Here is a 20,644-nt window from a genome sequence, read left to right as displayed (position 1 = left end):
ACCTCATGAGCTATAAGAAATACACAAATAAAAGACCATCTAAAAGACCATCTAAAAAGGTAACAAGCAGGACAGAGATTCAATATTCTTACTCATCACAGAGGCAAAGGCTTCAAAAGCATCAAATTCAAATGAGTAGCCAAAGGTAAATGGAGGTCACAACACCAAATGAAGGTTCAAGCTCCAAATTTGCCAAAGATAAATCAGCAACAGGTTACTCTGGTGTCTAGCAGACCAATAACCCTCATGCAACTGAGTGTATACCATGGGAGATGTTTAATGGAGACAGGCCTACACTGAGTGTCTAGTGCTAATATCAAATGAAAGTTCTTAATGATACAATCCAATAAACATGCCTTGTGTTCCCACCAAGCATAAAACTAGCACGTGAGTGCCTTGGGCTACACACTGTGGCATAAGCTCACCTGATGGCTGCTTCTCAAATGGGCCCAATCATCCTTGTGGAGACTACAGGGTAGCACCAGAAGTAACAGTGAGAAAATAGACAAGAGGGGTCTGGAATTTACTGGAGAAAATTACCAAAGGAACCAATATATTAGGAGCAAATAACTATGGTGAAAAAGATAAACAACATAAGGCCAAGGGGAAGACTGGCCTGCAAGTTACAGACTGTTTTCCCTCCCATGGAGTGATATCAGAGTATAGACACAGAGAATAGTAAAAGAAGGTTTTGAAAGACCAGCTTTGCATTTTTAGTTGAGTCTAGAAAAGAAGCTGCCATTAAAAGAGGGATAATTAGTGAGGCATATACAATATTGCATAACTATAAGAATAAATCAGAAGATGTAATAAAAGACTAGGAACAGAGACTGGAAAAGCAATTTACAAAGGAACAGTGAGATGACATCTGTATGGCTCCCAAGAATACAAAAGTCCAAGAAGTTTAGGATTTTTGTGAGGCAGTGCCCACATAAGCATTTTTAAATCATGAGCAAACGTCAGAGAAATTTTCCTCAGGTGTAAAGCAATTGCTGGATGTATAATGTGAAAGACAGAGGCAACAGCAAATATATTTTTACTTGTTTTATTTGTCCTTTCATAACTGGGAAAGACCGACTGAGCCAATGGACCACTTTCACTGGAAGCCTGGGGGAAAAAAAGCTCAACAACAGATTCAAAAACATGTAAACTGTAGTTGATGAGTAACTATATACAAGGGGTAGAAGATCCTGCAACAGATTAAATATTTTACAATATGTTGCAGAGAAAGGCTCCACAAAAATACATACAAAAACATTTTATAGTAGATCTTAAGTAATTATATACAAGGGGAGAAAATCCATACAACAGATAAAATTCAGACTGAAAAACATTTACAGAATATTACTAGAATAAATTGCAATCAAAAATACAATATATACTGCAAGTAGCAAGACACTTTCAGAAATGGATAGCCTATGTCAAGTTAACTAATACACAGTAATTCAAAGTATTGACTATTTTTCTAATAATATATGGAGGTGAGAAATAATACAGCATTCTGCTGCCAAAATAGAGGAACAGAAAGACATGAGGAGGAATTACTGAGCAGTATGGAAAAGTAAGGACATGGAGAGAGAGTTGATTATTATCAGACAGATGAAAATGTTATCGAAGGACACAAGAAAGAAAAAAAAGAAGTTATGTCTTACCATAACGTTCCATCTGTGTTGTCAGTCTTCACTAATCCTTGACTGTGGGCTCGGTTCAGAGCCGTAACCGACTTGGACGTTTACTTCAGCTCACGCCTTCCAAACTCTCGAGCTAGGCTCTACCCATAATGCTTCTCTCTAAATCACCTCAGATCAAGTCTGCCTAAATTAGTGGCAGACAGATAGTAAAAATAGCAATAAAGAAAAAGAGACCAGATCTGTCTCCCGATTATGAAGCCAGTCTTAGAAGGAAATTCAATCCACTAAGAGTCCCAGGCCGGGAGGAGGGGCGGAATGTCAAGGATTAGTGAAGATCGACAACACAGATGGAACATTAAGGTAAGACATAACTTCTTTATCTGATGATGTCAATCTTCACGTAATCCTTGACTGTGGGACAGAGTCCCTACCTACCTTATTCTTGGGAGGTCTCACGGAAGAATATTCCTAAGCACAATCAAACCAAATGATGCACGTCCCCTAGAGACCTGGTCCAATTTCTAATGCGTTACAAAAGTATGAGAAGACCATGTGGCTCCTGCACAAATGTCATCCAAAGGAGCTCTGGCATGAAAAACTGCAGAAGCTGCTACAGCTCTAGCTGAGTGGGCTTTCACATGGCGTGGAGGATGAAGTCACTTAGAATGATAGATAAACATGATACAATCTCTGAGCCATTTAGCTAAGGTAACCTTGGAAACTGGGTTACCTAAGGAAAGTGAGGATATTGGATTCTGAAACTACCTTTGGCAAGAAGGAAAGATTAGTCATGAGTGAGACTCTGTCTTTGTGAAATATTATGTAAGGGGGTTTGCAGGACGAGGCTTGAATTTCAGATGCTCTTCTTGCAGAAGTGACAGCTACTAAAAACAAAGTTTTCCAAGTCAGGAACTTTGTCGCACATAGCTGATGGTTCAAAAGGGGAAAGAGTGGTAAATCCCATGGAGCAATGGGCTCTTTAAATGGAGGTCTTAACATTAGGATTCCCTTCAAAAAGGCTTTATAAATTTTATGTGACATAAATGAAAAAACATCGAAACCAGTAAGGAAATTAGATATTGCGGCTAGATGGACCCGAATGACAGAGGCTGAAGAACCAGTTTGATAAAGATCAGCCAGAAAATCCAATATTTTATGCACAGGGACTGTATAAGGATCCAGATCACTGTTAAGAGCCCATCTAGAAAAATGTTCCCATTTACTCTGGTAGAGTTTCCTAGTAGAAGGTTTGTGATGGACCAAAATGATTTGAAGAACGGGAGAGGAAAGAGAAGAATACCTGGTAATCATGGGAATTGGAGGAGCCACGCAGTGAGCTTGAGATGTTGGGAGATTTGGATGAACTATTCCTTCTGGATGAGATAACAGATCCGGAGCTGGGTCCAGAATCCAAGGTTTCTGAAACAGGTGAGGCCAAATGAAGGGAAAACAAACTTGTAGAGGCCAGAACGGGGCAACAAGGATTATTGTGTTCTTCGACCTCTTGGCTCTCTTTAGAAACTGAGATATCAGGGGAGTTGCAGGAAAGGCATACAGGAGATCGAGGAGCCAATCATGAAGAGCGTCTCTCAGTGACTCCCCCGAAGGGGGGATCAGAGCAAAGCAACTGCTTCCTTTGTTCACAGGGGCCACAAACAGATCACAGCAAGGTTGGCCCCAGTGATGGAAGATCTTTTCTGTCAGCACAGGATTGAGAGACCACTCGAGGTATCAGAATAGTTCTGCTCAGCTTGCCCACTATCACATTGGAGCTCTCCAGAATATGTGCTGCCATGAGAAAGCAGTTGGAAGAAATCGCTCATTGACAAACTCAGAGGGCTTCTCGACAAAGTGGGTAAGATTTGGTTCTTCCTTGTTTGCTGATGTACCAGACTACAGACATGTTGTCCGTCTAAATAGCCACTGTTCCTAGGGGAAGGGCATCCTGAAATGCTTCCAACACGAAGAACACCACCCTCGTCTCTAGAACACTGATGTGCAAATTGGCCTCCAGTAGGAACCAAGTGCCTTGGACTGTCCTTCCCAGATAATGCCCCCAACCCTATCTGGGAAGCATCCGTGGTCGTTATGGCTTGGGGCTGTGGAAGGACGAAATGATGGCCCTAAAAGATCTTGTGGATGTTTTAGACAGTAGAAAGGTATATAACTGGATGGGGAATACAGGGAATTTATCTGATTAAGTCTAGTTGTGTAGACGAAAACTTATGTGAATTTGGAGTGTTAATGCTTTTTTGTGCTTCCCAGTATGACATTAAAGTGTTTTTTATTGCCGACCATTTTCGAGTGGTTCTTCTTGTAGCCTACAGGTTTATTTGGGTTATCGTGAACATCTGGTGCTGCTGGCTGTTGTTTCCCATTTTTTTTACACTTTACAGTGTCAAAGAAGGACAGGTCCTGGTGCCGATTTGGCTGGCAACTGAAGATGAAGGTAAACCCCTCACCGTCAATAGTTGGTCCACCAGCCTCTTGATGTTCGATTCCAAGAGGCTCATAGTGGATCGAATGGAGGACACTGAAGGAGACATAGGTGGTCATTCTGAAAAGGTATCAACCAAAGGAGAGTACTCTGTTCTTGGTATCGATATCAAAGTGGTCTGCTTCAGTACCGACAAAACTTCTGGTGCTGGCATGTCTGAAGCAGTGGCAGGTGCCATGTCAGTCTTGCCTATCGGTGCCAAGGGAACTGTTGACACTGTAGGCTGTTTACATAACTTTTCAGGCAGTTCTGAGAAACTGCTTGGAATCTGAATGGGAACATTTCTTCTGATTTAGAAGAGGAAGAAAATGAGGACGAAGAGCTGGCTTCGGTCTTAGAGACAGATATGACCTCTTCGAAGTTTTCTTTTAATAAACCCTTCAAAATTAGTTTGTTTCTAGACTCAGTTAAAGTCCTGGCAGAGAAACCATGACAGATGGAGCAGTTTTCCTGGAGGTGTACAACGCCTAGGCAATACACAAACCAGACATGTCCATCTGAATTGGGTATTTTCCTGTCACACTTCTGGCACCTCTTAATGCCAGATGTGCCCTTAGAAGGTCTGCCAAGCACATTAAATTTATCAGCTATGCCGAAAAAGAAGGCTTAATGCTGATAAAGGCACACACACACATACATGCGCACACACACACACACACACACACACACACACACACACACACACACACACACACACACACACACACACACACTCTCACGAGGGAACAGCAAGGTTTTTTTTTTTGTTAGATAGAGGAGAAAGAGAAGGGGTACCAACTATGGTAGCCAAAAAATACCTAAACAGATAAAAAAGAAAGTACCAGCAATGGCAAGTAGAGAAATCTACCTAACAGTAGAGGAAAAGGGGAAAAAATCACACACACGCACAAGCTCAGAAAGAAAGCAAGAGGAGCGAGTAGAAAGAGTAAAGTGAGAGCTTCTTTTCATGTTAGGCAATTACTACCCACTAAGATATGGAGGTTAGTGAATTCGCCATGTTTCTGTGGAGGGGAATAAAACAAGCTGACAAAAAAAATTCACTACAGACTACTCTGTCATAGAGGTTGGGGAAGCAAAGCATTATCTGAAGAAATTATGTTTTTGAGTCAGGTAATAAGATCTGAATTACCTATACATAGTAAGGCCTTCCTAAGATTAATGCTACTGGCTGCCAGAAAAGCAATTACTAGAAAATGGAAATGACACCCTAAACCAACCACAAGAAGTATTTTATACATTAAAGGAAGTCAAAGAAATGCAGGTAGGATCCATAAGAAAGAGAAGGAACAAATTATATAAAATAAATGGAATTTGTGGGAGAGTACAGCTGTAAAGTCAACTTACCATAACAGCAGATGTTTGAATAATCACTGCTGCAGTAGCCTTATCAATATGGGTTATATCCTGTGAAGGATATAACAGAAGGCCAGCTTCCATAGCTTCAGGGTACTTTCCACACACTAAACTGTCAGGCACCTCAAGCTGACCTGACTAAAAGACAAGTTTGGGTGCCAAATCCTTCAGAGTCTCCTGGCAAAATAGACAGGGAAGCTGAGCTTTGAAAGGAGCAACAAAAATTGAATCTCCACACCCTGGCATTAAAAAAACAAGGGGATTGAATGGAGGGAATGGCTACTGCTGCAGTGATCATTCAGACATCTACTGTTATGGTAAGTTTACTTGCACAACTGTACTATGTTCATCATACTGATCACTGCTGCAGTAGCCTTCACTATATGGGTAGATTGCCCTAGCTTACGACATTTGGAAGGTGGAAGGAGAACAGTCTAGGAGCTCCTAGAAAATACTCCCAGCAAAGTCGGACCTGCACCCAGAGAAGGAATCAAGCTTATATTGCTTTGTAAAAGTATGTACAGAGGACTAAGTAGCAGCTTCTAGAATACTTCTAGAATTCAACCCTTTCCAAAAAGCCACAGACAAAGCTGAGGCCCTAGTAGAGTGAGCCTTAACCTTGCCTGGAATAGTTTTGTTATGGTTAGTATAACAACAGGTAATAACCTTAGACAACTATTTGAAAATTATCTTGTTTTGACACAAATTGTCCCTTTTTCTTCCATTCACAAAAATGAACAACTGATCTGAAGATCTGAAAGATTTTGCTCTGTCGAGAGTATTGGAGTTGCTGGTGGACATCCAAGGTATACAGTATCCTATCTCCCTCATTTTTACATTCAGGAAAGAAAATGGGGAAATGGATAGTTTTGCTGAAAATAAACGCAGACACTTTAGGCATAAAAGAAAAGGATTAGTTCTCAAAGGAACCCTATCCCTGTGGAAAATGAGACAGGGTTGACTCAACATAAAAGTTTGTAACTCAGATACACTTCTTGCAGGGGTCAGACCAATCAGTAAAACTGTTTCCCATGTTAAGAACCTCAAGACAGCCAGGTAAGCTGGTTCAAATGGAACGTTAGCTTCTCTAACACAAAATTAAGATCCCAAAGAAGGGCTAACTTTTTACGGTCCATGGGCAGACATTTTGAAATGGCCAATAAGGAAGCCTTGTCAGCGGAATAAAAGGCCAAAGGACATTAACATGAGTGCTGATTATGTTGCCGCCACCAACTAGAAAACCTTTTCCATTTATTAATGTATGATTTTCTAGTAACAGGCTTTCTTAACCCCATTACTACCTGCTGCATGTCCTCAGTACAAAACAACCTAAAAGGAATTAAGACCCTATCATCCACGTGAGTAGGTCCAGTCTGTGAGGAAGCTTCTGGTAACTGTCCCTGGTGACTTCAAAAAGAAGGGAGAACCACAGTTCCACTGGGCAGAAAGAGTCACCGCAATGATACTGCAGAATTTCTTCTGAATCTTCAGAATTACTCTAGATATTAGTGGAAAGGGTGGTAAAGCATACATGAACATTCCACAGGGACATGGTTCCTTTCCTGTCCAAGGAAAAGAAAAGGCACCTGTCTTCCTGGCCTTCTTGCATGGGGTCCTGGAAAATAATTTTGCCATTTGATTCCTCAGAAAGGAGGCAATGAGGACTACTTGAAGAACTCCCCACAGATGGCTCAAATCTTGGAAGACCCCCAATCTACTTTCTATTTGTGAGGATCTGCTCTGGTCCTGCTCAGCTTATCCACAAAAGAATTTTGTTCTGACTTAATGTAGGATGCCGGCATAGTGATATTGTGCTGTAAAGCCACATCCCAAGCTAACATGGCTAGTCTGCTAAGGGAGTACGAACTGGTTCCCCCCTGCTTGTTCATGTATTCCATAACCGTGGTATTGTCTTTAACAACTTGAAGAAATCCTGGGGACCAAAGATGATTAAGAGAGTTGATTACTTTGATCTTGGCAAGCTTATCTTTGATATTTATGTGCTTGCATCTGTTCTTGGTGTCCCACACACCCTGCACTTCTACTCCACATGAAACTGCTCCCCAAGCAAAGTCTGAGGAGTCTGTGGTGACTGCTTTGGAACAAGGAAGGAGAAGAGAAGACCTGGACTTAAGGATATCTGCTATCTCCACCAATGGATTTTTCTTCTGATAAACCTCAGCACTGGATTTGAATAGACAAATGGTGTTGGTGCTGGGAGCAAACAGACTTCAGATACCACTGTATCTTTCTCATGTGGAGTCTAGCCAGGGGTATCATAAGAATCATAGAAGCCATGAGACCCAAAATCCTGAGGTACTCCCTCACAGTGACCAAAGTTATTAGAAAACCTTAGAAATAGATCTAGGATCTAGATATAGATCTATGATACAGATCTATTTTTCCTGTGGAAGCAAAGCTCTTTGAACTGAGGTGTCTAGTTGACATCCCAGGAACACAATCCCATGTGAAGGAGTCAATAAAGATTTTTTTGAATATTCTCTTGGAATCCCAGCTTGCATAAGATATCTCTCACTGAAGAGAATGATTCCAGACACTGTGAAAAAGACACATTAAACATAAGCATGCTGTCTAAATATGGAAAAAATGTGGGTACCCTGTAGTCTGCAATGAGCTATAACTGGAGCTAGACACTTTAGTTATTTATTATTTATTTATTTACATTTGATTACCGGGGGTTCCTATTAGAAGAGTGAAGACGCATTCTTTCGAATGCGTCTTGGTCAAACTTAAAAGACTGAAATGGCAAAATATCGAAGCGGCTTTTAAGCGAATTCTTTCCCTGGGAAAGAATTCACTTGGCCGCTTCGTTACTTTGTTGTTTTTGGCACTGTAGTGCGGTCTTGGAGTTGGTACATTTAAGTAGGGTGTGTGTGGGGCAAAGCCCCCCCGCCACTTAATGTAATGTTTAAATTGTTTTGTTTTTTACTTATTTATTTTTGTTAGAACAGCGATTTTTTTCCCTTGTAAAAAAATCGCTGTTTTGACAGTTCGACATTGTGAGCTTTCGCTTACATACGGTCGATTAATCACCGTTCTTTTTTAAAGCGCTCGGTGATCTAATATAGACCTGATTACCAGGTAGTATCCAACTGGGCCAGTAGCCTGTTTTCAGCGGAGACCCAGGGAGAAGAGCTCCAAAAATTTACATAGTTGCTATTTTTATACAAAAAGAAAAAAAAAATAAGACAGTGAGTACAATCATTAGTAAAACAGAGGTTAAAGTTATCACGTAAAGCATATACACAATATATCATAAGAAGTCAACATTAATTAAGAATTTATATATATATATATATATATATATATATATATATATATATATATATATAGTTACCTATCAAAACATCTACTCTTCATAACATCTAAACTGAAAACATCAAGACCATAACATCTAAACCTCAAAACATCTAAAAGTCATAACATCGAATCTCAAAACAATGAAAACTACAAAGCAACTATAAATAACATCCCACACACTGTTTACTACATTTCTGCAGGGGGGCAAGCCCCCCTGCACCCCCTCCCCATAAATTAAATATACCAACTCCAAGATCGCACTACAGTGGGGGGAAAGGTTAATTTCCTAACCCCACTGTAGTGCAATCTTGGAGTTGGTATATTTAATTTACGGGAGGTGTGTGTGGGGGGGTCCCCCGCATGGGTGGTGCAGGGGGGGCTTAGAAATATCTGAAGTCTGGATAAACAGAGATGTGATGATAAGCATCTTTTAAGTCTGGTGTAACCAGGAAACCTGAAAAAGGAAGAGTAACAGGTTGTGAAAAGTGATACCATTTTGAATTTGAGAACTATCAGAAACATTTTTAGAAAAGAAAGACCTATAACTGATCTCCAAACATTTTTTGTTTGACACTAAAAGTCCTTGAATAAAAATCCTTCCCCGTCTGAGGAGGAGGAACTGGTTCCATCAGTCCTTGGGACAGCATGTGATGAAGAACCAGTGTACACAAAAGAGTCTGATCTGGAGGATGAGGGATGACATAATGAAAAGGAGGAATTTCCTTTCACTGCCATCTGTAACTTTGATGAATGATCTCCACAACCCATTTGTCTGAAACTATCTATTGCCAAAGAGAAAAATGGATATTCAAACTTTTTGGAAGAACAAAGGGCCAGGATTGGAGTGGGTTAAAAGGCCTCTTGAACAGTCATTCAAACTTGTTGGACTGTCCTTGGTTTTGGGATGTTCAAGGTTTCTTTATGGGACCCCCTTGCCATTTCTTCTTAACTACCTGTATTTTGTTGTGACTGATTATTCTGCTTTTTGCCAAACTTGGATGAATATCTTAGAAAAGTTGGAAAAGGAGGGCTGAAAAATCTTAAGAGATTTCCTGGATCAGCTTACCCCTTTCATCACACTTTTTGATCATCTCTGCAGCAGAGGAGCCACAAACTAAATCTCTGCCCAAAGGGGAATTTAAAATCTCATTTTTATCATCATCTGGGAGGTTCTGAGAATGCAGCCATGCAAACCTCCTCAAACAGTACCAGTACCCATAGCCCTGGAAGAAATATCAACAAAGTCATACACACAATGTAGACAAAGAGAACCCCCAACAGGTAGGATCAGAAACTAAGCACTCTTCTGAGTCCGAATTTGAAAACTGAGGACAAAACCCCTTATCTGTCCCTTCATCTTCCTGTTCAGATTCAGAATCTTGAATCTCTTCATGAAAAGAGGTACCCATTTCTCTTTTACCAGAAACTACTTTACAAGAAGGAGCAAGGGCCTGAATTAAACCCTGACCCACACTCAGTAAACTACTCTTGTCCATGGGAATTTGGGGAGTAGATACATGCTTAGTTTTCTGTTTCTTTTTGACAGGAAAATGGGGCCAAACATGTTACGAATGGCCGCAACAGCTTTCGCTGGGGTGGGCAGAGCATTCTGATGCAAAAGGGATGCCTTCCCTGTTCCCTTTCTCAAGACTGACAAGAGTGGCTCTCCCTTGCCCACTGAGGGGACCCCAACAGCCACAGAGGACATGTCTAGCCCAGATCTACAGTGGATGAAGGTGTTACACAAGACTGATCCAGGGTAAAAGACGAGTGATCTGAGGTACAACAAAAGGCACAGCAGGGTCACCTACATGCGGTTGATGCAAATGGTTAGCCTGCTGTGTTGGCAAAGTCTGTTTGCTTAACTTTTTCTTTTAAAGGCTTGAAGAAGGACCAACCATGGGACCAGAAGTCTGTTCCATGATCAAGCTGAAAATGGTGCCTCTTTCCTGGGGAAGGGGAGCAGCAAATGCTGGTAAGAACTGCAAGTCTTTAAAAGCCACTTTTTTCACCAAAAAAAAAACAATAAAAACACTTAAAAACACTTTGCCAGCTCCAAAAAAGTAAAATATACACAACTTCTCCACAAGAAAAATAGGTTTCAGTTACTTTACACAACTTTTAAAATGACTCGAAAAAAAAGAGCTCTCCTATTTAAAAGTACAATACAGTCTTGCAACAAAGTCCATTAAAACACAAAACTCGTAGCTCTAAAACAACTCTCCTGAAGAGGAAAGTGATAAAATGAAAACAATATTTAAAAAATGGAAGGTTTTCCCCAAAGGGAATTTGTCTGCCCAACAAAGGAACACCACCAAGCAGAAAGTCGATCCTTGAAAGCCTTAGAGAAGCATACTCTTCGCTGGCAGCAAAGCTCTGAAAGGCTTGACACCCACACTTGTGGGTGGGTGGAAACTGCCCTGAAGCTTTGGAAGCTGGCCAGCTGTTATATCCTTGGCAGTATATAACCCATATAGCTAAGGCTACAGTAGTGATCAATAAGATGAACACCAATACTTGCCGAATAATGTTCAGGAGGAGGAGTAAAATTTAAGGGAAGACATGACATGAACAATTTATGCAGTGTTGGAATGAATAATTGTTAAAAAAAACATGTATATTTAATGAAAGAAAATTAACCAAAATGCTTAAAATGGTTTGTTTTCTTTTCCATGTATGTCATTGTCCAACGTATGAACTTAAAAAAGGCATTTCAAAAATAGGGAAAAGTACAGCTTAGGCATATAGTCAAAAGATATAAAGGATGTGAGTGGGTTTTCAGAACATAGAGCAGTATGGGGTTCAACAGAAGATGATAAATAGTGAAGAAAAGTAAAGAAATATACATTCTAACTGATGAGATTATCAAAAAGGATGAAATGAAACAAGAATGCAGAAAATTATGGAAAAAATATACGATGAACAGACTACCCTAGTAGTGCATGGTGTATAAGAAAAGTATAATAGGTTTTATTTAGAAGAATAAAATGAAAATAAGAGGCAAGATGGAACATAAAAAAATTCTGATAAGGTATGAAAAAAGAGACTGAACAAAGTTGTAGCAGAAAAAGAAAACTAGAAAAAATTGTATGAAAAATTAAACATAAACAAAGACGATGTATACACAACCTTATTTTTAAAAGGAAACAAAGGAAGTTTCACCTCTCTTAGGAAGGAACATTAAAATAAAGGGAAGATGAATGCAACATTACATAGAGATGGTCATATAAAATATAAGCAGGAAAAAATATGCATGTCGTTACAAACCTTTAACTAGAATATGAACACAATAAAAAGTAGTAGCAGATGGTGAAAAATGGAAGGAGTGAAGAACCTCTGCAGATGTCCCAACCAACTGTTGGATATGCTTGGTTAGGTATATGCTAAAGAGGACAGTGTATTCAATAAGTTTGATGAATATTGAATACAGTGGAACAATGACCTCCTTGGACCTAGATGCCATATCTTTGTTTTAAGTTGCACAACACAGAATTATTTCCCCACTACTATATACACATGATGGCCAAAGGTTAGATTACTGTCTGTGTGTCCCCCAAGTCCCTGACTACATGGTTGACTTCTAGACGTGTGTCTTGTGTTGTCAATGTGACAGTAACCAGGAGTGGATAACTTACCAAAGGATACACTTATGCATTTCTTGACATTAAGTTTTAGTCCATGCCTGTGACACAAGTTATTTGTCTGTGCCAGCCCTTTTTAGAGAACATCAGTGTCAGTGTGGGATTCTATGATTGCTCCTAATTTGCAACTGTCTGCAAATTTAGTCAGCCAGAAGTCCTTGACATTGGTCTTGACCTCAGAAAAATATAAGCCCAAAAGAAACGGTCCCAGGATAGATCCTGGAGGGACTCAAGTTGTGACTGGCCTCTTTGTAAAGGTGGACTCTCCATTGCTAACTTCCTTGGTCCTGTCTGTGAGCCAGCTGGCTACCCACCAGGTGATATGTCTTTTTTTTTTCAATATACTTTTTTTATTGCTTTTGTTTCCCAACCAAAATATTCAGACATTACAGCATGAAAAACAACAAAGAATAACAATTATTTACAATGATCACATAAAAACTTACTGAAACTAAAAGCTAACAGTTTCACCATTCCTGAGGGTACAGGGAAAAAACAAGACACAAAGTTGACTCTTGGTTCTGTCAAAAATGATACACTACCCCTGTTTCAGAATAAAGTAAAGCTATTCTTCTCATTAAAAAAGTGAAAATAAAAAGCTTGTTTTATATCATCATTTGTGTGACGCTTGGTTTGTTTAAGTAGGATAGCCTTACTTAAAGAAGGGTTTGTGAAATTCTGAATTATGTACAAGTTACACTATTTACAGTGTTGGATGCCATCCGTTTGATGTTAATCTTGAAGCATGTTTATTTTTGAGTGCTATACTTTTTGTGTTTAGTATATAAAAGTTCGTTTTTTTTTTTTAAGTGCCCCCGATTTGTATTTAAGTTTATGGATTTTGTTTGCTTGTTAGAATTGTGTCTAGAAGAGAGTTCCAGTACGTTTGAAAATATGTTCTTTTTTTTGTGCTTTTTGTAGCTAATTTGTGGGAGGTGATATATTTAACTGCCATGTCTTTAAAGTTGTTCCATGAGATATTATTGTTATTAACCCAATTTTTAGTTATATAAAATTTAAGTAGGGCACATAATGTAACTAAGATATGTTTGCGCATTCCCTTGATTGAACTAGGGATTATGTGCAGAATCATTGTTTCCCAGGAAAATGTGTTTTTCTCGTATCCAATTTTTTCAAGTTGAACTCTTAGGGAACATCATAGCTTGAAAATATTCTTACAGCTCCAAAAGATATGGAGGATATCCACATTTTTTCTGGAGCAAAAACGGCACAATGATTCTTTTTTGTAACCAAATTTTTTAAGGACAGCTGGGGTATAGTATGCATTGTTGTTAATCATCATTTGTGTGCAGATTAGGTTTTTGAAAGGTGTTAGTTTTAAGGTATTGTTAATAGCTTCTTGTTTTTGTGCTGTTGTGATAGTTTTATTAATGTTTTCCCAGCATCTTTAGTAAAGTAACGTAGATTGGTGTTTGATCTCATTTATTGATTTATAGGACTTTGAAATCATTTTCTCCTTAGCAGCTAATGCTTTGATTATATTTTGGGTAATTTCTATATTTTGTGTATCAATTTTGCAGTTTGAATATTTCAACTTTTCTAGTGATATAATTTGTCGAAGAATAGGATTGTAGCCGCCTGGTGTCTTTAATTGTGTTCTTAAGTTTTCAAGTGTTTCTTCCTTGTGCTGTAAAATATGCCATACCGTTAAGTCTTTAATTAATGGGAATGGTTTGAGATCGATCATTTTGTTATTTAACTTGATATTCGGGTTCATGTGTATGGGTTGTAGCAAACATAGTGAGTTCTGTAGGTTAATAGATTGGAAAGCCATAATTTCATTTTTAATTATTGGGTGTAATTTGCTAAAAATGTTATGGTTGGGGTTAAGAAAAGGGGTAGCTTTGAGGTTTATATTTAAGGAGTGTAACAGATTGGCCCATATTTTAACCCATGTTGGGCACCAAATATTTTTAGTTCTATTCCATTCTGATATTTGAATTAACCAGTTTACTTTGATGATAAGGTAGTACAGATTAAAATCTGGGAGCCCCAAACCTCCTTTTACTTTTGGTATTGTAAGTTTTTGATAGCATATTCTTGTTGTTTTAGGGTGCCATAGGAATTTAGAGAGGGCCTTTTCCATTGCTGTGAACATTTTTTTTGGTATTTTAAGACTAATAGAGTTTTGCTGAAACAGTATTTTAGGGAGAATATTCATTTTAATAATGGCTGATTTGGACAGAAGGGATAGGTTTATATTTCTCATCTTAAGATGTATTGCTTTATTTTATCCCATGTTTTTAAGAGATTTGATTTATGCATTTGTTTGAAGGTCTGAGAAAAATTTATGTCTAAGTATTTTAGCGTGTAGTGTAAAAGTATGTCAACTAAGGGGACACAAGATGTTTTATGATTTAGGGGGTTAACAGGAAAGATAGAGGATATTTGGGGTTCATGTTGTAATTTGCTATTCTGGAGAATTGTTCAATTGAAGATAGTATTTTGCGTAAATCGGTGTTTGGAAGTTCAAAATATAGGTTTAGGTCATCAGCAAAAGCTGAATATTTTACTGCTGTGTTGTAAACATTTGGGAGGTGGTGGTAGGTGTTTTGGGTAATGTCGAGTAATAACGGTTCTAAGTATATGTTAAACAAGAATGGAGACAGTGGGCATCCTTGGCGGGTACCATTTATTTTGATGGGTTGGGAGTAAACCTTCTTGATGTATAGTGTGGTGGTGGCATTGCTGTAAATCATTCTGATAGTTGTTTATAAAAGACGGGGAAAAACTGAAATGTGATATTGTTGAGAAGAGGAAATCCAGGTCTACGTTATCAAAAGCTTTTGAGGCATCTATTGTAAGTGCATATCTTGGATATTTATCCTTAGCTAATAGGGAGATTAAGGTGTCTAACATGCAGGTGTCATCACTTAATTGTCTTTTTTCATAAAGCTCAGTTGTTTTGGGGAAATAATTTTATCCAGGGTTTTTTGTAATCTTTTCACTAACAGTGAAGTCAAATGTTTTATGTCAAGATTCAAGTACTAAGAAGCAAGTAAGGGCATTCTTGTGGCCAGCTGGGTAATAATGAAAGTCTATACCCCCATTTCACATTGATACCATGCCCAAAAGGGAAGATATCTCTTAGAGGCAGACAATGTTTTTACCCATTTCAAAGAAACTTTAAGTTCAGACCACATTTTAACATTCAAGGATTCAGGAGTCCCTTCAGAGTTTATGCAGATGCATCAAGGTAGGCCTAGCAACAGTGCTTTCAAAAGCTTCTGAGGATGGAAGAATGATAACCCTTAAAAATGTTGGGACTCACAATCCAGAGTCATGGAATGTGGAGACTGAATGACCGAAAATCTGGGCTTATATACTAATGTTTGAGACAGCCACTTCATGAACTATATTCCATTTTCTCTGGGATATGACAATCTTGGATTTAGTACATATAACTCTGTGGGGTGTGAGGAGTTTGCCCTTCAAATTGGCAGTTTAGGGGAGCTTGCTCCCATGCAAAATAAATACATAAATTTAAAAGAAAACAGTGATGCTCAATATTCATTCTTCTACTGTAATTTTTGGTATTTCTTTTTCATCTTGACATTCAAAATGTAGTCGGGAAGACTATCATATATGTTTTCTTAGTCAGAAATAAAACAGAGCAGAGATCAAGTGTTTCACTATTTAAAGGGAAAGTGTGGCAATCAAGTGAGCACTTTCCTCACTAAAATAGCATCTGCTTAACCTAGATTTTACAGTGGTGAAAGACCATGCAATGTAGCTCCATAAGCAAAAGCAAGGAAATAATAAACTTGTCGGTAGACACTCACCTTACAACCATTTACATTTAATAAAAAATTGGTCAGGCTCAGCCCACCATAACACAGGTCTGAAAGAGACAGTTTCAAGTGTGTGTGTGTGTATGTGTATGTGTGTGTGTGTGTGTGTGTGTGTGTGTGTGTGTGTGTATGTGTGTGTGTCAATGTAACATGGTGTGGCAGATCTCACCCTATGATGTATCAAAATGATGGAAATAATATTGCTGTACATAAAGTGTTTTGTAAATAGTGAGCATTTTACAAATAATACAGTTGTAAATAGTGAGGGCAGCCACGGTGGTGCAGCGGTTAGCGTTGCCGCCTCACAGCAAGAGGTTCTCCGGTTCGATTCTCGGCTGGGGTACCTTCTGTGTGGAGTCTGCATGTCCTCCCTGTGGTCGCGTGGGTTTCCTCCGGGTGCTCCGGTTTCCTCTCACATCCCAAAGACTGCATGTCTTAGTAGGTGGATTGGACACTCTAAATTGGCCCCAAGTGTGAGTGTGTATGTGCCTTCTGTGGAAGGTTGGGCGCCGGGTTGGCAACTCGACACTGTAAAACTCCACTGCCAATTGTGGTGACCCCTAACTGGCTGAAAGAAGAAGAAGACAGTTGTAAATAGTGAAACACATAGAGAGGGTGTTTTGTAAATGTTATGCTTCCCTTTCTTTCAAGCACCAGGTATACATTTCTTATATTTGTTAGGAAGGGTCCCACCTATAGCTCTGTTAACAAGCAATGATCTTATAGCTCAGTATACAAAAAATGAGAACCATGGTTTTGGTAATCAGAGAAGTTGGCTTCTTGATGCAATGGGAGTTTGTGCCTTGAACAGTGGTTTTGGGGAGTATGCTATTACAAACAAGAGACAATCTGAAAGAATCTGAAGTAGTCTGGACATTTTCTGTTAAGAATCCAGACAGAAGGAAGCTGTGTGAAATCATCTTAGGATGATCAAAACTGATATGAGAGACTAGCACTGTTATTTCACCTGTGTAAAAGAAAAGTCTGTAAATTTTATTATATGGACTAGCTACGTCTGCTTTATTTGATACCACTATGGCATATGTGTGTGTGTATGAACACACACACACACACACACACGCATGTATGCAAAAATGTATTTTTTCTGTGCATGTTTAAGTCTGCCTGTGTCGCAGAGTAGTGGCTTGTTTTTGGAATGCTAAGCACAGTGCCTTCTACCAAGTCAATTCATCTCTATGGCTGTGCTGTGAATGCATTTTCAAATAAATGACAATATGTACTAGTATGCACCCCACAGTACATCTCTCTCTCTCTGAAATGCTGTTACTTTACTTTTGTTTTTTTTTATTTATGTTACACTTTCACTGTGATTTACTCATGCATTTGCTTTTAAATTATACTTTTTCTGTTATTTACTCACTTGGGTTGTGTCTGAAAATGGTTGATCAGAGCACTATCATGGTAAACAAACAATAATATACAAAAATACATATGTAGATAAACAATTAACCAAATAAATAAATAAGTATTTGAAGCTTACTTGTATATGCAATGTATACTAGCTGGCAAGTTGGTAAAGATGTCGCTCTGCAAAATTGCTGCCTCCAAACTGCATATCATTATATTCCATAAATCTTCAATTCACTAGCCGAATGCACTCCATACCATATTATCATTTTTTGTATTTTATTACTTTTAACAAAAGAAGATAATATGAAATAAAGGGATGAAATTAAGTAACTAAAAATGCTGCACTTCTGAGAGTATATTCTACTCAGAAGCTAAGCAAGAATCACTTGAATGACCAATCTGTTTGAGGACTGTGACTAAGTGTTTGGTTACTTCTATTTCTATTCAATGATTATGATTAAAATGCAACATGATATGGAGCAGAAACCATCTACAGGGTGGCAAAAGCACAGTGGCAGTCAGTGCAATGGTAAACCAGATTGGTATGATGACTTCACTGCAAAGCATCCATATTCTGGAAATAAAAAACACTGTCAAAAAAGTTAGAAACAAACAGTAAAACACCACCATATGAACTGCTCCAAAGTCTGTGAAAGGCAGACCTACAGAGCAAAAACTAAATGGTCTGAGGGCTTCAGGGAAAAAAGTACTGCCAACCAACCTTTTTTTTATTTTTGGTTCACGCATGTAAATGTATTTTAGTAATGTCAAGGACTTCCATTCATTAAAAAGTGAAGTAGTAGCCACGTGCCAGCAGTCTTTACATGAATGCAACATGCACAGAAATAACCTTATTGGTAGTACTGCAATGACAAAAGGACAATGCTTCTTTCTGCCTTTTTATAACACTGAATTACTATCAAAGTCATTCAAAATGGTGTTAATGTTCAAGTTGCTAAAGATAACCATAAATATGGTTGAACATTTACCTACCAGACAGAAAAGGATCACATTCCATTATCTGTCTAAAAACCTTGTCTGGAATAACATTTTACAGCCCGGCCATCAACTGATTAGGCCTTGTCTACTGAAAGAAACAGCATTTTTTTTAGAAAGAAGTCAAGCAGATCATGTCAGCAAGTCACCACACCATATGAAGTACATAATAGCACTTAAAGGTTTGAAGCCCTAAATAATTCAGTACCTGTGCAATCCAGGCCATGTAACAAGGGAGCACTGATGACACACTGGGAGAGTCGTGCTGGTTTGCTGAAAGCTGGTTTCCATCAAAGCTACAGCCTTCTAGTTGCAGACCACCGATCTGTCAAAGAAGCACATAAAATATTAAACTAGCCATGCAACTGAAATGTCAGAACTGATTACTTTAGGCTTTAAGCTGGATACAAAGAGGCCCTCTCTGATATGGTTATGAATTAAAATAACAGTAACTATTAACAGAAGCAATATAATGCTATAAAATGAGAACATACTATATAAACAGAGCTACCTAAGCAGCTCAATTTGGTAAACAGGAACACATCTGTGTTGAATGTGTCCCACTAAGGCAATTACAGAGGCAACATGCAAGTACACAGTTGACACACTAACTAAAGGTCAGCTGATATAAAACTGACAGAAATTTTACTCTTTCTTTACAGTAACTACAGTGAATGAATGATGTGCAGATCATGTATAAAGATATCAGCAACTCATCTTGAAATTTCTTTAATGACTTATTAAGGAACAGGGAAGTTGTGAACCATACTGAAAGAAGGAATTGGTACCCATCTGAGTACAAACTTGCACAGAAGTGGAAACAAGTGAATGCTACACATGATTGAATGATATAACTACTATGAAGTACAGTAAGGGAATGAAAAATAATTAAATTATAAAGTAGCTGCTCTAGTCAAAAAAAAAATTAGTGAACAATCTCCCTTAATAAAGTAATGTATTACACCAGTACACTACTGCACAAATTAAACTTTAACTCTTATAAAGTAGACATAGTACTGTAGATATTTAAAACTGACATTAAATATCAGCACGTCACTTTTAAGAAATGTTACTATACAACAAAATAACCTGTTATGAAACAAACACTGTCAAGCAGTTTAAGAGTACTCTAACAGACACCTTTAGTCAAAAAAAGGGAAACAAATTAGTTTTGATTCAGAAAACCAAGACTCACTGATACTTACTTTATCTGTGCAGTTACTGGGTTGTTTTATAAAGGCAGGGAACAAAGAATGTAAAAGGCAGAGATGTTCTACTGATGTGAACATTGATGTCATTCAAACTAGTAACAGCAATTATTTTTATAAAGTGACCCTATGCATACGTCTAGAAAGCTTTACTCTGTGTCTCTTATAACAATATCATAACTATAGCAACGTGAATATCTATTTACACTTTGTTGACCAGTTTAGTCTCACTAAGCCAGCGGCCTTTTTTCTTGGGACACCTCAGGTGGCATTCATGCTGATTATGGGAAATTTGGTCAGGGTATGAGGGAATTTTCCCTCTTTTTTTCAATAAGTACAGTGGGATCTCTTACATCCACCTAAATTACCACCTACTCTGGTATACGGGACCATGATTTAACATCTCACCTAAAGGATGCTATACTCAGGTGTTCAGTATCCTCCTTATACTGCACTGCATTATCATTATTGGAAAACAAATCTAAGCATCTGGTGTGAAAATTGAACCCACGGCCATTTAATCTTCCAGCATGAAATACATCTGCGTTACCTGTTCAGCCACTGACGCTTGATAATTTGCAGTCCATTCAAAGAAGAAGCCAGCAAAAGAGAAGGGCAACTAGGTTACAGGTAGCTTACTTTTAAACACCTTTATAAATTCTACATTAACTTGATAACTGGATAGATAATTATCCTGTGAGAAATGCAGGCAGTGCAGTGAAAAGTTGGTATCTGCACTCCTGAGAGATGACTACATATATAAAATATATCAATAGAAACACAGAGGCATAGAATGCATGGGTAACTTGAGAGT

General features: G+C 38.4%; 1 protein-coding gene across 2 annotated transcripts in view; it reads right to left on the bottom strand.

Moving 5' to 3' along the window:
* The window catches only part of DYNC2H1 (dynein cytoplasmic 2 heavy chain 1), a 6,555,988-nt gene that overhangs the window by 23,209 nt on the left and 6,512,135 nt on the right, over window positions 1–20,644 (bottom strand). For both annotated transcript variants that reach the window (XM_044072582.1, XM_044072581.1), the window contains one exon: window positions 18,831–18,947. In XM_044072582.1, coding sequence (XP_043928517.1) covers window positions 18,831–18,947 — 117 coding nt within the window. The remainder of the gene's footprint in view (window positions 1–18,830; window positions 18,948–20,644) is intronic.

This window comes from Protopterus annectens, chromosome 5.part0 (assembly GCF_019279795.1).
Source record: "Protopterus annectens isolate FY-2018-M chromosome 5.part0, PAN1.0, whole genome shotgun sequence".
Classification (NCBI taxonomy): Eukaryota; Metazoa; Chordata; order Ceratodontiformes; family Protopteridae; genus Protopterus; species Protopterus annectens.
The sequence above is the reverse complement of the archived record's forward strand: the minus strand, read 5'-3'. Positions and strand labels throughout refer to the sequence as shown.